The 17,767-nt window shown below is 36.4% G+C and overlaps 1 protein-coding gene across 2 annotated transcripts in view; it reads right to left on the bottom strand.

The window, feature by feature from the left end:
- Positions 1-17,767, bottom strand: part of EML4 (EMAP like 4) — a 156,264-nt gene that overhangs the window by 82,774 nt on the left and 55,723 nt on the right. For both annotated transcript variants that reach the window (XM_059405537.1, XM_059405538.1), the window contains exon 2: positions 2,152-2,334. In XM_059405537.1, the coding sequence (XP_059261520.1) occupies positions 2,152-2,334 (183 nt within the window). The remainder of the gene's footprint in view (positions 1-2,151; positions 2,335-17,767) is intronic.

Genomic DNA, 17,767 nt, shown 5'->3' with positions numbered 1-17,767 from the left:
GAATCATGCTGTGTATGTATACCACATCCTCTTTATCCATTCATTTACTGAAAGTACAGCACAGGGAATATAGTCACTAATGTTATAATGTATGGTGACATCACGTGACAACACTTATCACGGTGGCTCTGAGTAGAAACGAAATTGTTGAGGGATGCCTGGGTGGCTTACTTGGTTAAGCATCTGCCTTCAGGCTAAGGTCATGATCCCAGGGTCCTGGGATGGAGTCCCACATTGGGCTTCCTGCTGAGCAGGGAGCCTGCCTCCTCTCTACCTGCCGCTCCCCCTGCTTGTGCTCTCTCTTTCTCTCAAATAAAGAAATAAAATCTTAAAAAACAAAACAAAACAAAACAAAAACACAACCAACCAGAATTGTTAAATCATGATACTGTTGAAAACGTACACCTGAAACTAATAACATTATATGTCAACGATATACTTCAACAGTAAAAATTAAAAATAAGTTAAAGAAAAGGGAACCACAAAGCCAGGCAGAATGAACCACCTCAATGCATTCAAGGTGACTCAGCATCTTTTTCTTAATGTCTATGGTCTTTCATTCTCTCATCATTCCAACTCATCCTTTTGACCACCCAGGAACAATTTTACCTTCTTGAAGAGCATCATTTTCTCCTGAAGAAGACTGATACAGAATGAAAAGTTCCAGCCCTAACAACGTGAATATTTAGTAGCCCCATTCAGTTTTATCTCTTTCCAGGCTATAGCAGAGGTAGTCTTCCAAGGCCAGTAGTTTCTTACCTACTCTAGGATACTTACTCAAACTCTCAGGAAACTAGCCTCATCAATTACTACCACCTAGTGACACCCCCACTAAAATCTTTTCTGCCTTTCTGTCCTTAGCATATCTTTGTGCTCAAGTCTATAACATCTTAAAAAAATAAATAAATACATTAAAGCTGACTTCCAATTAGCAACTTCCTCTAGCTACTATCATCTTCCCCTCCCAGGCAAATTTTTTGAAAGTGTGGCTACAGTTGCTACTCCCAGTACCACAATTCTCAACTGCTGCTTCTCAAAAAACTGTAATTTGATTTGCAATACTATCACTCCACTGCAATTGCTTGTTGTTTCTAGTAATCATGCAACTGCCAAATCCAATGGTCAATTCTCAGTCTTTGTTTTATTCAATCTCTCTGTAGCATCTGACAATATGAATCACTCTTTCTTTGCTGAAATACTTTGCTCCCAACACAACAATCAGGAACCTTGTTCCATTTTATATCCTCTTTCTAAGGCTTAAACTATTATCCACAAGCTAAATATACCCAAATTCTTACTGCTAGCCAAGATTAGCATGAACACTAGCCCTGCAATTCAGCTATCTATATGTGTCTATCTCCACACCATATATACCGCAAACTCATATTCAGAAACAGATTTCATAAATAGCCTCAGTTTTCGCCCTGCCAAAATAGAGAATTATGCCTATGTCCGCCCACTCTATGAAAAAAAATCAGGAAAAATATGAAATAATAGAAACAATTGCTTGAGTAACATGAAAGAATTTAAAATTCTTTCTAGGTGGTTGGAGGAAGGGAAAGGCCACAGGATATCTGCTCCAAACTCAGAGTAACAGCATCCTAGTGACTTTCTCTCAACCTGCAAAAAACCTCAGTATCTTAAGTTAAAATTAATATTGTATTGGCATCGGTAATGAGTCTCAGAGCTTAAGTTCCTCAGGATTCTGCTCACTAATGACCACTTAAGGCCTGGAATAAGGCTACTTAAATTATGATGATTTTTATAATTTCTGACTGACTCAAAAAGTACATGCTATATTCAAGACACAATGTTAATTCCTATCGGAGATACAAAAAGAAGATTCAGTTCCTGCCCTCAGTAAATTCGTTATCTAATTGGAATATACTAAATTCACCCAAATACTATGAAAGCCTTCAAGTACAATCAGTGGTATTACCAAAAAACTCCCATTTAAAATAATAAATACTATACTTTCAGAATTTCTTAGGAATAAAAAAAAAGGAAACAAAAAACTACAGTCAGTTAATCCAGAAGAGAAATATAGTTTATACTCCCAATTTCAATGTCACTGATAAAATACACAAGTTTTATATATTACTACAAAGAAGGTGCTGCAAAAAGCAAGATTCTTCCTACTTTAACAATTACCTTTACTTGGAACTGATTTTTTCACTGAGGCTACATGATCTTCAGAGATTGCAAGACGCCTCAATACATCAGCCAAAGCTGCCTTTAGCACAGTGATTTCATCTTCTTGTTGCTGAACTCGTAACTCAAGAGCTGAGAGGCGATCCTGAACATCAGATGTACTTGCGGCAGAAATACTATCATCTACAAAATGAAGAAAATAAGGATATTTTAGAATGAACTGTTTAAGAAAGAATTTAATAACAAATAAGATCTATTTATGTGAGTCTTACAAAAGACAAATATCCGTGGGAACCCACCATTTTTACAGATTAACTTCTGCAAATATTTTCACAGCTATTTGAATGAATTAAAAATAGTAAAAGTTAATACATCTGACACATAATTAAAATTGTGAAAATCTTCCCCATGATCAAATTTTCCCTATTACTATACTATCACCTTAACTGGTTTTTTCGTCAAAACATTCTCTAAATGTATCACTTTGGAGACTTCTGAAAACTTGTAAGACAGTAAACTATCCAAAGCATTTTTTTTTTTTTTTTTAAGATTTATTTGAAAGCAAGCCTGCACCAGCAAGCGGGGGTGAGGAGGGCAAAGGGAGAGAATCTTCGAGCAAGCTCCTTGCTGAACATGGAGCCCGAATCAGGGCTAGATCTCATGACCCATGAGGTCATGACCTGGGTTGAACCCAAGAGTGAGACGCTCAACGAACTGAACCACCCAAGCACCCAGCCAAAACATCCTTGTTAATCACCACATCATGAAAATAAAAAAGGAGTACAAATCACTTCAGTTTTGCTTTATGTATCAGATTGGGAGCCATTCACCTTCAGTATCAATGATCAGAAAACACTCTTTATTTCAGTCTTTATTATTGTACTCCCAAAGTGTCACAAAATACTGCTATATATTCTTGCTGTTCTTTCTTACCCACTAATGTGCCAACCTCTTGGGGGGAAAAAAATTGTTGTTTCTGTAGAGTACCCAGCTAATATTTAGTTGCTTTAGGTATGTAACAACAACAACAACAAAAAGACTAAATAAAGTTTAGTTACATAGCAATTACATAGCTACATAGCAATTACAAACCACTTCCAAAGCTATGTAACTTTAGAATACACTGTTGGGTCAGTCAGAACCTAAAAATATAAAAAATTCAATTGTTGGCTAATTCACTACAAGCAAGAGAATTCAGAGGGGAATTCAGATTCTTACATAAGAATTCTTACATTCTTACATATGTCACTCTGGACCAGAGTGACATAAACTGGAATAGGCATTCACACAATAAGACATAGTGTGCCATTTTTCTCATATTGAGATAATGTGCTCCATCTTCTTAAAAAGACAATTTAACTTAGAATTAAAAGGAAAAAAAAAAACTTTAGCATTTAAAAAACAAAGCTATCACCATTTATTATGGATCAGTAAACAATATTCACATTTAAGATCATATATGCCTACAAATCTCTCAAGCGTACATATGTACTCTCTTCTGCCTTTAGAATTGTTTCAAGACAATCTTTGAGAAGTATTGATATAGAAGAAAAATGATCTTCAATTTAGACTTTAACAACTAGTTGTATAATCTCAGGCAAATTATTTTACTTCTCTGAACTTCAATTACTTCATCTTTAAGCAGGTTATGATGTAGCTGCCTAGGACACATCTGATATCTAATAAATGTTAAGATACAACAGAAGAGTACAAAAGTTATGATTTGAAAGAAGTGGACAAATGCAAAATTGCTGCTGGAAGTTTTAACACTTCTGTTAAAGTTTCAAGTAAATTTGTACATTATAATAAAGTTGATTACTTGATAAGTGCCTTTAAAAAAAGTTATAATTTGAGAGCTTTGGGTGCATTTTTTACATAAAATACCATTCTGTCAAACTCTCTGTTGCTTAAGTAAGAACAATTCCATTTTGAACTTTAGAAATTTTAATATTTGAGGTCTTTTTTGTTTCCATAGTAGCCCAGCTAAAGTCTAGCTGAGCCACACTCTTTGTAAGCTGTGTTGTATTATGTCACTATTATTACTTTTTTAAGACTTACTTATTTGGGGAGGGGGAGAGTATAGGGAAGGGCGCAGGGATGGGGCGAGCAAAGCGAGAGGAAGAATCCCAAGCTGACTCCATGCTGAGTGTAGAACCTGACATGGAGCTCAATCTCATGACTCTGAGCTCATGACTGAGCCAAAACCAAGAGTCAGATGCTTAACCAACCAAGCCACCAAGGCATTCTTATGTCACTATTACTTTTGTCTGCCCCCAATGCTTTCGTATATTCCTCCTTCTAGTGGGAAGTACAGCAGCTCTTCTCTTTTTGTGGAACTCCACCATTTTCTTAAGTCCCATTAGGGCCATCAATGATGACTCGTTATCCCCTCTACCACTCTACACTATTAATAGGTTGGACCATACAAAATGGCTTTAGTTGGTAAAAAATATGACTATCAGCAATTTCATATGGTTTAAACTAATTACCTACAGGAGTGGTTGTGAGATATGAGAGAGGTCAAATGGAATCCTCCCAAGTTTCCCCAAAAGGAAATTGTGGCTCACCTCTCTTCGTGGTTTGCTACCTATAAGGACAAAGACCTAGAGCCATTAGTGATAGAGCTCTGACTGCGCTGAGATCTAGTTCTAATCTCTGAAGTCCTGGACCTTCAATTCTCAGAGATGCTCTAATAATACTCCTCCTAGCTAATTATATAACTTTTTTGCAAACCATTTCTTATAACCCAGAAGTCCTGATGAAGTCAGTAAATTATATGGGCATGTCATTCTACACTATTCTCAATTTCTGAAGGATGAGTTATATATTTAAATTACAGTCAGAAGGGAGTCTGAGTGGCTTAGCCAGATGGAAGTCTGCCTTCTGTTGGGGTCATGATCTTGGGATAATGGGACCGAGCTCCACATTTGGCTCTGTGCTTAGCAGGAAGTCTGCTTCTCCCTCTCCCTCTGTCCCTCCACCTTGTATGTGCTCGCTCTCTCTCGCTCTATCTCAAATAAATAAAAACTTAAAAAAAAATTACAATCACAAATAAAATATGTGATTTTTATAAACACATGATCTTCTTAATTACTTTGGGAAGGTAACAGAGCTTGCTGGAAAGATTATCAGACTATAATGCCAAGGTTATAGCCCTGCATTTTACTACTGGCATGGTTACTGTTTTTACTTTGGTCAAGTCACTTAACTTTCCTAAACCTATTTTTTACTTTTTAAATTTTTTCAGAAGATTTATTTCAGAGAGAGAGAGAGAGAGAGAGAGCAAGCACAAGCAGGGGAAAGGTGGAGGGGGCAGAATGAGAGGGGGGGCAGAATGAGAGGGGAGGCAGACTCCCTGCTGAGTGTGGAGCCTAATGCAAAGCTCAATCTCGTGACCCAGAGATAATGACCTCAGCTCAAACCAAGAGCCAGATGCTTAACCAACTACGCCACCCAGGTGCTCCAATGACTGAGGTTTTTATTACATGAAACTTGGATAGTTACATGAAAGGTGGTTCAGCTTATAAAAATCCTACCACAACCCGCTAGATACTGTGGTAAGACACAAGGACAATTTTTCAAAGGGCAAAATAAATACAAGGTTAACTATTAACAATGTCCTGCATTTATACTATACCTTTCATACTTATTACCATACCCCCCTCCTCACACTATCTATATTTTATATTTAAGGAAATAGCTTGGGAAGTTAAACAGCTTCTTGCCCAAGGTCACCAAATCAGTACTGATACCCGAGACTCAAACACATGACTCTTGACTTAAATTTAAGTGCTCTTTACTCTATTTCATGCTGCATTCTTTAATAATCACAGGAGGACCAAAAACCTTTTTTCCCCCACAAAGTACTAAAGGAGTTTAAACTATTAAGTGACATAATCAGGTTTTTGTTTTGAAAAGGTAGTTTTTGTTTCTGTGGGAGAATGGGCTGGAAAAGAGTAAGAGTAAATATAAGACCAGGCAGGAGGCTACTGTAGTAACCCATGTGAAAGGTAATGGTGGCCTGGGATAGGGTTAGGGTGTCTGGGTGTCTCAGTTTGTCCAAGACAAGTATGTCCACTATATTAGCATAAACATTATCACGGTGCTCCTTCTTGCACTCTCAACCTTCCCCCTCTGATGATCTATTACAGGGTCAGCAGCAGTGGAGATACAAAGGAACACAGCAGTTGATCCCCATAGTTCCTTATAACTCCAAAATTCTATAGCCCCTTCCTATCTAAAATCTTGGCTCTTCACCTTTTCAGGAGCAAGAATCTCTTTGGGAATCCAACAAAAGCAATGGAAGAACAATTCAAGAACCCTGCTGTTAAACGGCTTCCGTAAAATCTGTTTGCTACTTGGCAGCTCTGTGACTGGTTTCCTCATGTGTAATTTCTTCATGCTAATTAGTACTTATCTTAGGCTTGAGGTTGTTAGATAAGATAATACACAGTAGAGCCGTACAGTGAGGGTTCATTGAGTTTCTATCTTGTATAGTGATGTTCTTTACTACACTGTTTACTACTGCCACAAAACTGGAAATGACCTAAAGTCCATGGATTTGGTTAGTAAGCTATGATACATTCACATCGTAGAAAGTTAAAAACAATGAGGTAGGTATATAAACTAAAAACTGAGAGCTCTACAAGACAACTTAAGTCAAGTAACCAAACTGCAAAACAATACATACTGAATAATATATTCAAATACACACATGTGCCAACATACTTCTTAAAAAAAAAAAAAGCAAGCTATTTAAATATGTTAATAATGTACATACAGAAAAAAAGTCTAGGAGGGTATACATCAAATCGGTGATTGCATTGTTTCTAAGAAAGTGAGATTAGAAAGACTGGAGTAAAAAGTAATCTTTTCTTTTCATGTACTTCCATATTATCTGAAATTCACCATAAAAATGTATTATATGTTACTTAATCTTAAGTTAAAATTCAAAGCTTGATTTCTTAAACCAAGTTTCCTCCAGATACAGTGTTCCAATTTTATTTAAAAAAAAAAAAAAAAAAAAACAACACAAAGCTAGAATATAAGGCAGTTAACTTAAATTTGCATCCATTGATTACTAAGGCTAGAAAAGACTATCTTAAAGACCAAAAACTCCTCCTGCCATTTTATAGATAAATAAACTAGGACTCTGGGTAATCAAGCGAGTTATTCCTGGTCACACAGCAAAGGGGTTAGAGTTCCTCCCTCAGATGACTCTCTAGAATCTATCGCTGTTCTACTTTGAAAACTTTTTTTTTTTCCTCACCCAATCTCTAATGCACTACACTCTTGGTCACAAAATATATCTGTTCAGTAAATAGAATATATATCTACTTTCTGGGAGCCTTTGGCCTTTTCTTTTTCTTGGAGAGAAAAGGGGTGGGGGGAGAAAAGATGAAGAGGAGGGAAGGGCAGAAGGAGGGGACAGAATCTTCAGCAGGCGCCATGCCCAGCAGCCGGCTAATCTCCCAACCCTGAGATCATGACCTGAAGCGAACTCCAGAATAGTATGCTTAATTTACTGAGCCACCTAGGGACCCCTGTGGGAGCTTTTTACACTCCCTTTCCTAATCCAAGCATATTAGCTCTTTTTCCTTGTATCACAGTAGTCTCTCATGTCTTTGCTTCTTCTCAAAACAGTTTCTAGCCTTGAAAGCTAAAATATGAACTACAGGGGCGCCTGGGTGGCTCAGTGGTTTAAGCCTCTGCCTTTGGCTTGGGTCATGATCTCAGGGTCCTGGGATCGAGCCCCACATCGGGCTCTCTGCTCGGCAGGGAGCCTGCTTCCCGCTCTCTCTCTGCCTGCCTCTCTGCCTACTTGTGATCTCTATCAAATAAATAAATAAAAATCTTAAAAAAAAATAAAATATGAACTACAAATGAACTCTCAAGGATTGTTAAACCACTGTGGGGTCAGCGGTTGAGGGAGGTGAATGGAGAGAGAAAGAAGGTCCATTAGCTTACTCTATTTATCGACATAATTAAGTCTCTTTTATTAGAGCTGCAACCAAAGTTATACGTAACTAAGTAAACGTCAATATTCCATACTAGAATTTAGACCTACAACAACAACTGTTCATTATGCTTTTACTATAATGAATTAGTTAATTTGGCTTCTGAGCTGTTAAATGTATTACTTTTCCAGAGGTAAGTATATTTTATTCTAAATATCCAAAAGTTGGCGATGCAGCATCACATCAGAATAAGACAGGCCTATAAATTCTAGCACCTTTTCAGTGCCAATGATTTTGTGTAAATCTTTCTAAAATAAAATACTTTCTTGCTTTCCTAACAAGGGCATACAGTCATAATTTAGCCACTTTTAGATGACTCAATCTTCCTTGAGAATATTAATTATTTTGTGCTGTAAGCATTATGATAGAATGATGACCTAGAGACTACTGTATTTCTAATTAAGTAATTGAAAGTACTACATTTTCGAATTTCTAGTCTTTCTTGCTACCTTTTCTGCTTCCCTCTTTGTAGTCAGGATTAAGTATGCCTGTCTATAACAACACTCATTCCCAATCTAATTTCCTATATTATGGACTCTTGGATAACTAAGCTTTTTGAACTGTTTATAAAAAGAGAAAATAATCTATGAAATTAGGACTTATATTATTGAAAAAAATGTTTTATTAGATATGTATATTACATACATATACATTATGTATGATTTATACAATCTAAACAGAAAGGAAAAAACAAGGCAGCCTCAAGCCTAATATTAGTGTCATTGGAGCCCCAGAGGAAAAGTGAGAACAGGGTTCTAGATGGGGGGGAGGGCAGAAGTGAAGAAATAATTGCTCAACTTCCCAAGTTAAACTAAAATTTATAAATTCATTAAAATTAAGTATATTTTGAAGTCTCTATCTCCACCATACACAAAAATCAAATCCAAGTAGATTAAAGAATTTAAAGCAAAATTATAAAACCTCCAGAAAGAAAGAGAGAATATCTTCATATCATGGAAGTAGAAGGGAGGATCCTAAATGAGACACAGAAAGGATTACCATAGAAGTAAAGACTGATACTTATCTACATTAGAATTCAGTACATATGCTTACTAAGACACAGTAAAGAGAAAAAGCAATTTAAAAACTGGAAAAAGATAGTTTTAACATCTGTAATTGGTAAAAGATTAGTATCTTGAATAATTCCTAAAAATCGATACGACATAAAATCCTACAGTAAAGACCTTGACTATGCATCTCAAAGGAAAAGGAACAAATGGCCAATTAACATACAAAATAAGGCTTAATCACCTCATTATTTATTTAAGAAAATTAAAACCATATTAAATACTGTTCTATACTCACCAAACTGGCAAAACATTGAAAACATGACAATATCAAGTGTTCCCAAGGATACGGAGTAATGTGAACTCATACATTATGGCAGGAGGTAGGTACACCTGCTTTCAGTGACTTTGAGGGGAAAACCCAACTATGGAATCACCTGATAAAACTAAAGATGCACTCATCTTATGACCCAGCAATTCCACTCCTCAATGTATATATCCTACCCTACGGCAGGGCTAGCAAATGTTGTCTACAGAGCTATACAGTAAACATTCTAGGCTTTGCAGACCATACAGCCTCTGCAGGAACTACTCAGATCTGCCTCTGAAATACATAAACAGCTATAGATGAATATGTAAATGACTGGGTATGGCTATGTCCCAATAAAACTTTATTTACAAAAGAGCTTGTCAGCCAGGTATTCCCAATCCCTGCTCCTGCACTCATACACCAAGAGACATGTTCAAGAATGTTTACAACAGTATAGTTCAAATAAGAAACAAACTGGGAAAAACCTAAATGTTCATCAACTATAAAATGGGTAAATAAACTGTGATACAAACATTCGACAGCATATTAGAGTGGTAAACTATGGCCATGTGCAACATCATGTATGAATCTCAGGAATATACTGGTAAGTATCAAAAGCAAGTCAGACAAAAAGTAAATATTATATCATTTAGAATAAAATTATAAAGCAATAGAGTAATAAAAACAAAATTCATGACAACAGTTACTTCTGATGATATAGGGCAAGGGATAGTACAAGGAGGAATCCACAGATAATATAACATCTGTGTCATAAAAACAATCAAAACATATATTGTGTTACACTTTGGTGGGGGGTAGGGGGAGTCAAGTGGTTTTCTCTTCTTCTTCTTTTTTTTTTTTTTCCTCTTCTGAAAAGAACTCTGGGGATGAGGATATCATAGTTAGGTTCCTCACTTCATTTTCTAGAAAACAATGAAACCAATCTTTGCAAATTAAACTCAGAAACAGATAAAAAGTAGGCATGTACTTCTGAAAAAATGAGGTCTTATGTCTTAAAAACAACTAAAATCAGATGGTTTTTATGATAGCTTTGAGAGCTAACGGTAGGACTCTTAGCTGTTACCTATAAATCTTTGGGGAGAAAAATAGCCCATTTCAGAAAAGTATACTTTTCAATACACAATACTCTCCAAAGAACAAAACTCTGATTTCCTTTGCTAAAGCACTTCTGTTAAGACATTGGCAGGCCTTATTGGGTAGGAAGATAATGCAGATTAGATTACAGGAGGTAGTAAGAATGAAGAAACATGAGAAAGCAGTAACAATACCATGCACTGTCAATAACTTAAAAAATTATTTGGCACTAGCTTAAAGGACTACCAGTAGGCAACTTTGTTTAAATAAATGGTTGCACTATGGTATACCACATAGCTCTTAAAAAGAATGATGTATATTTGCAACCATAAACAAGTTTACTAAGAGTGACAACATACTGTGAAGAGAAAAAAATTACAAGGCAAACAATTATAGTATATTCTGTGTAGAGCTGTATATCCATAGGTATACATGTACATAAGAGACTATAGGTATATCACTGAGAAGCAGGATTTATGAGGATTTTTTGCTACCTTACTCTTTTAGATGGATTTTCTGCAGATATACAGAAAATTCTGTATAAATAGAATTTAAATTATTTTATCAGTTAAAAAAAAGCAAAGCTAATTTAGGCTGTGATATAAACCTATTTTGTAAATTTTCAATGCAAATTTGGTTATTTGTAGATTTTTATGCATAGTGAATGAAAGCATTTTGTAAAAGTATGAATATAGTGATGTTCAAAAAGAATAGTCTCATGCTAATAAAAGAAAAAAAAATCGATATAATATATTTGAAAGACCTGGTCTTTAAACATGATTTCTTCAAAACACAAAACAATTAAAAATGACATACTACGTTAGTAAATTTCTATCAGAAGGGATTTTTTTTTTTTAAAGATTTTTATTTATTATTTGACAGAGATCACAAGTAGGCAGAGAGGCAGGCAGAGAGAGAGGAAGAAGCAGGCTCCCTCCTGAGCAGAGAACCTGATGTGGGGCTCGATCCCAGAACCCTGAGATCATGACCTGAGCCGAAGGCAGAGGCTTTAACCCACTGAGCTACCCAGGCACCCCTATCAGAAGGGATTTATTTATTTATTTATTTATTTATTTATTTATTTATTTTTAAAGAGTTTATTTATTTATTTGACAGAGAGAGATCACAAGTAGGCAGAGAGATAGAGAGATGAGGAAGCAGGCTCCCCGCTGAGCAGAGAGCCCGATACGGGACTCGATCCCAGGACCCTGAGATCATGACCTGAGCCGAAGGCAGCGGCTTAACCCACTGAGCCACCCAGGTAGGCGCCCCCAGAAGAGATTTAAATGACTTAAATTATTTTTTTGTTTTGTTCTCAATTGGAATTGTTGTCTTCAAATATTACTGTATAAAGACAGAAATATTTAAGGACTACAGTCAAGAATCAAGCACTACGGATTCTACAATAGCTAAAATTTATTTGTGGAAATAAACCAAAGAATATATTCAGAAAAACACAGCAGCCATTAGGAAGATTTATTTATGCAGGAAACAAAGTTTCCTATTTATCACAATCTACTTCCAAAAATCACACTTTTCTCTCCAACAGGTTTTAATAAGATGGCATTTCGACTATTAAAAGCTTGGCTAATTTATTTTGTTAGTAAATGACAATATTAATTACTTCCAGTTAACAATATTATATGAAAATGAGAGTTCGCCTTCAATAAAATAACACAAATAATGTTGTTGACTTATTTTGCATTTTTAAAACTGTGGGTTTTTTTCATTGTAATACAGTCTTACTAAAAAGTCATCTATTAGCATAAATTAAAAGAAAACTGTGTTAAGTAAAAAAATGAAAAACATTTTTGCTGCAGTACTCTGAGCATGGTAGCTGGTCCCAAGGAAGGGCTTTACTTCACTGTATCACCAGGATTCATTCACAATTAAAATGGCTCCCCTCTCCAAACTTTTTACTTAATTTAACATGAAGAATTAAAAACAGATAATTCTGCTTCTGATGAAATTTTTTGGTTAGACTTCATAGAAGCAAACGTCAAGCTTAATTACACAATTTATGATTTGCTATTATTTTAGAGAGGCATTTTTGGATTATTTTCCATTAAAAGCTGCTGTTTTAATTTTTTTCCCTCAAGAATAATATAATGGCCATCCTTTCCGGAGGTGGGGGGAGGCAGGGAAAGAACAAGTTGAGCAAAGCCTACTCTGCCCTCACAATAGGATTATATTTGTTTATACAGTGGGTTCAGTCTTAAATACTTTATGAAGGTTATGTAGGCAAATATTTATGCCACTATTAACACATATATTTAAAGAGAGGAGGCAGGAAAAAAGAGAACTGATCTATAGTCATTCCTAAATCCTCATACTTCTTTTGTCATGAGTAAAATCTATGAGTCAGGTCTGAATTCCCAGGAAAGGAAAGATACGTTACCAGTGCGGAAGTTCCTAAGTGTGGAGGAAACATACACTGAAGCAAGACCAGGCAAACTGTCTTCCATTCTTGCCCGCTATGTTACAAGCAATATAACCCAGTTCAGTCTACGTTTTCTGCTGCCTTCCCAGACAGGTCCAGAGCAAATCCCAGCTCTCTAAATCTCACAACATACTTTACATTCTGAGGAAATCCTCCTGGTCCAGATGGCCCAACACAAAGCATGTCTATGTTGGCACAAATAAAAACTTCTTAAGATAGCTCTTCTGCCCCTTTGCTCTCTTAAGTAGAGAAAAGTTTTCTACTTCTTTATAAAGTGAGACAAAGACAGTGAAGAAGAGAGCATGCAGCCAAAAGGGGGTGAAGATACAAACAAAAACTTGGGCTGCTTTGGGAGTGGTTAAACTCCAGGCACAGACAGAAACACATGAATTAATACACGACATGAATATTCACTATAATCCTTTCATTGTTCTCAGATAACTATTTTTCTTATCTTCCTTTAATTAAGGATAAGATACCATTGCTTCAAATACAAAACTCAGTTTTTGCCTTCTGAAATAAAACATACTAAGAGTTTCTATAAACAACAGAGTTAAAACCCCCAAAGTGAATATTTTCTCTACTAGGAAATAAAATAAACAATGTGTGTGCAAAGTGGCAAGTCACATTTTCTTTTTTCCTTTTTGTTTTGAATAAAATAAAATCCACTTGAACTGTAAAGAAATTACAAGAATTTTCACTTCTCAATGAAACTTTAGTGTTTTGAAACTTAAGTGTTAAAACATGGCTGATTCATTATAACCATTTCACTAAACTAAGATGAATTAACAATGAGAATATTTTTCATAGTTCACTAATTTTCCAAATTACTGTAAAATAATACAAGTGCACTAAAAAGTAACCTATAATAATCAACTGGCTGGATACTCCAATTTTAAACTGCTCAGGCTTAGAATAACGTAAATGTACAAAGGAATTCAAATTATAAATATCTTTACTCTGTCTTACAAAATTATGCAACACCAAATGAAAGTTAATGAATGCGGTATGTATTTATTCTTTTGATAATTACTTCTAAAGCTAATCAAAGAACAAATTCATGGAGGTAAGTGTCAAAACTAAGCTACTAGAGGTTTATCTCTTCAATTTGTTGGTTTTAAGCTATATATTTATAATTGAGAAAAGGAAATTTAAATCAACCCAAAGTAAAACAGAAACAACATGACTGGTATAAACACAAACACCCAAAAAATACTGTGAAACGGATAAAGCCTAAACCAAATTGAACATTATGAACTGTACTACAAAGACTGAGTCAAGGATAAACAGAAAAGCTTATAAAAGATGGAAAAACAAAGCAAAATAATCCAGATTTAACATTTTCAAAAAGCCTTTATGGAAAAAAGTGGGAGCCATCAAAGGAGTGTTTCCTCAAGTGAGGCTTGGGAAAGTACTTCTCTTTCAAATAATAACTGGTACAGATTCATCAAAATATAGGAGCAGTGTGAAAGATTAACAGGAGTCAAGTGGGTCAGGGAGTGTGCAATGTGTGTGAAGCAAAGGACATTTAGGACAGATCACATCGGCAGAATAAAAGCAGACAGAATGAGAAATATAATGATACAAAAGAAAGGTGGTATGCCTGGCACAAACTAGAAAGGAGTTCAAATTCTTGCAAAGACCCCTGAAAGACTGTGGCAGAATTTTTGTTACATTTTTCTTCAATCTCCAGACAAACCTAAGACTAGTTTTATAACCAAGTTGTCAACTACTCTTCTTTACAATACATGTAGCACAATTAAAAGATAGTTCACAGTCTCCTAATATTAGAGGAGCTGTACGAAGTTCTGTAACCAAGTGCTTTCTAATACAATACCAAAAGGCTCCTCTTACACATCACAGTGTATGGGGCTTCTTTTCACCAACTCCCACTTGCAGATCACTACTAATTTGTAGATTATACACCTTGGCTTTCCTTTCTTCTCAAATCAAAATCTCATTGGAGGCCAGAAAGAATACTTTCTAATCTCAGTTTAGTTTCTATGCTCAAGAATCATCTTCTCTCTTTATTATTACAGTCAAGTATCTTTTCCAATAGCCTATTCATTCATTCAAGTATACAAAGAATATTTTCAAGATGCTGAGACAAATAAAAGTTTTACCAGAAACCTTCCCACTAGAAATTAGAAATGAAAGGACAGATTTAAGAAAGACAGAGAATTGATGGAATATGGTCCTTGATTAGATGGGAGATTAAAAAATAGGATAATCCTGGGTGCCTGGGTGGTTCAGTCAGTTGAGTGCTGACTCTTGATTTTGGCTCAGGTCATGATTTCAGGGTTCTGGGATCAAGCCTCCTGTTTGACTCCACACTCAGCACAGAGTCTGCTTGGGATTCTCTCTGCCTCTCACCTGGCTCACACACTCTCTCTCAAATAAATAAATAAAAATCTTTTAAAAAATAAAATAAAGAGGGACCTGGGTGTGGCTCAGTGGGTTAAAGCCTCTGCCTTCGGCTTGGGTCATGATCCCAAGGTCCTAGGATCGAGCCCCACATAGAGCTCTCTGCTCTGCGGGGAGCCTGCTTCCTCCTCTCTCTCTGCGCCTAGTTGTGAGCTCTATCAAATAAATAAATAAAATCTTTTTAAAAAAATAAAATATAAAATAAAAATAGGATGATCTCTATGGTTCTAATTGGACAAAAGAGTAAATGTGAGATAGGGATTAAAGTAAAAGCAACAAGATGGGGAATGAGCAAGTAGAATGATGAGCAGGTTTTGGAGGTTTGACTTCAGGGTCTGAGTTTGAGGTCGCTGTAACAAAAGTATAACTAGATCCTGGTCTTAAGATAGAGGTCTCAAGGGGTTCTTGGGTGGCTTAGTCTGTTAAGCAACCGACTCCTGATTTCGGCTTAGGTTGTAATCTCAGGATCCTGGGATCAAGCACTGCATGGGCGCCGCACTCAGTGGAGAGTCTGAGGATTCTCTCTCCCCTCTTGCCCCTCGCCCTGTTCACCCTTTCTTTCTTTCTAAAATAAATAAATCTTATTTAAGAAAAAAAAGAGGCCTAAACTACGAGGTATACATTTGGGAACTATATTAGAATATAATTGCTAGCTAGAGTTCTAAGGATTGAGATTTGGAGTGATAAGAAAATAGGGCCAAGGATTTTATGTGCAGCCAGAGAAAAAGAAACCTACAGAGAATACAGGATAAAAACTGTCAGGAAGGTAGTCATACATGAACAGACATTTCTCCAAAGATGACATAAAAATGGCCCAGAGACACAAGAAAAAATGCTCAACATCAGTTGAAATCAGGGAAATACAAATCAAAACCACAATGAGATACCACCTCACACCAGTCAGAATGGCTAAAATTAACATGTCAGGAACTGACAGATGTTGGTGAGGATGCAGAGAAAGGGGAACCCTCTTACACTGCTGGTGGGAACGCAAGCTGGTGCAGCCACTCTGGAAAACAGTATGGAGGTTACTCATAAAGTTGAAAATAGAGCTACTCTATAAGCCACCAACTGCACTACTGGCAGCCATTTAGCCTTTGGCTTGGGATGGAGCCCTGAATCAGGCTCTCTGCTTGGCAGGAAGCCTGCTTCTCCCTCTCCCATTTCCCCCCTGCTTGTATTCCTTCTGTCACTCTTTCTCTGTGTGTCAAATAAGTAAAATCTTAAAAAAAAAAAAAAAGGAAAAGAAAAATCTTTTTTTTTTTTTAAAAAAGTGGAGCCCAGGGGCGCCTGGGTGGCTCAGTGGCTTAAGCCTCTGCCTTCAGCTCAGGTCATGATCTCAGGGTCCTGGGATTGAGCTCTGCATCGGGCTCTCTGCTCAGCAGGGAGCCTGCTTCCTCCCTCTCTCTCTGCCTGCTTCTGTTCTGTCAAAATAATAAATAAAATCTTCAAAGAAAAAAAAAAAAGTGGAGCCCAATGTAGGGTTGAACTCATGACTGAGATCAAGACCTGTGCTGAGATCAAGAGTCAGAAGCTTAACCCACTGAGCCACCCAGATGCCCCACTTAAATAAATAAAACCTTAAAAAAGAAAAAGAAAATACAGCCCAAAGAATGAGCCTTAAAAAGGGACCACTGTTTTATCTAAGAAGGAAGGGAAGAAGATGAAAGCAGGCACAGATGTTTGCTCTATACCTACAGTTTTAATCTAATAAAGTAGAAAAGGTCACTTGCTGGAAAGAGCTGGTTAAAGAGATGTAGAGCTGAGTATGGAAAGTTTACACCATCTGATACATCACAGCACAGGATATTGTTAATATCTTTTAATAAAGTTACATTCTATATTCCTAACTAGACTGCAAAGTCCTCTATGGGAGAAGCTATTTCTTTTTTATTTCCCTCTACACCTGTAAAGCACCACAAGCAGTGGTAACCCTCCAAATACTGGTTGATTTATTGTCAACACAATGTAGAATCAGCAGCGAAGACAGGATAAAACAAGGGGTGAGAAAGAAACCTCTTTTACCTTAGTGACATGCAGAGTATTGGGGATGCTTTAGAAGAACAGAATCCCCACCTGAGAAGGTTCATGGGGCTGGGAAGAGAATCTGGAAGAAACAATCTTGGTCAATGACTGAAAATGATAGAAATGAGAGAAAAGACGGGTTATCTCTCATTACTCTAAATATTTCTCCTTTTGGTTTCTTCTTTCTCTGACTATCCCCCTTTTCCTCTTTTGTAGCTGACTTTGGAGATTCTCTGTCTTGCTCTCTTTCCCTGCCTTTCTTCCCCTCTTTGCCACAATATACCCCAAACAAATATAT

Source organism: Mustela nigripes, chromosome 7 (genome assembly GCF_022355385.1).
Source record: "Mustela nigripes isolate SB6536 chromosome 7, MUSNIG.SB6536, whole genome shotgun sequence".
In the NCBI taxonomy this organism is placed as follows: Eukaryota; Metazoa; Chordata; class Mammalia; order Carnivora; family Mustelidae; genus Mustela; species Mustela nigripes.
Note: the sequence above shows the minus strand (reverse complement) of the source record. Positions and strands in the feature narration are given on the sequence as shown.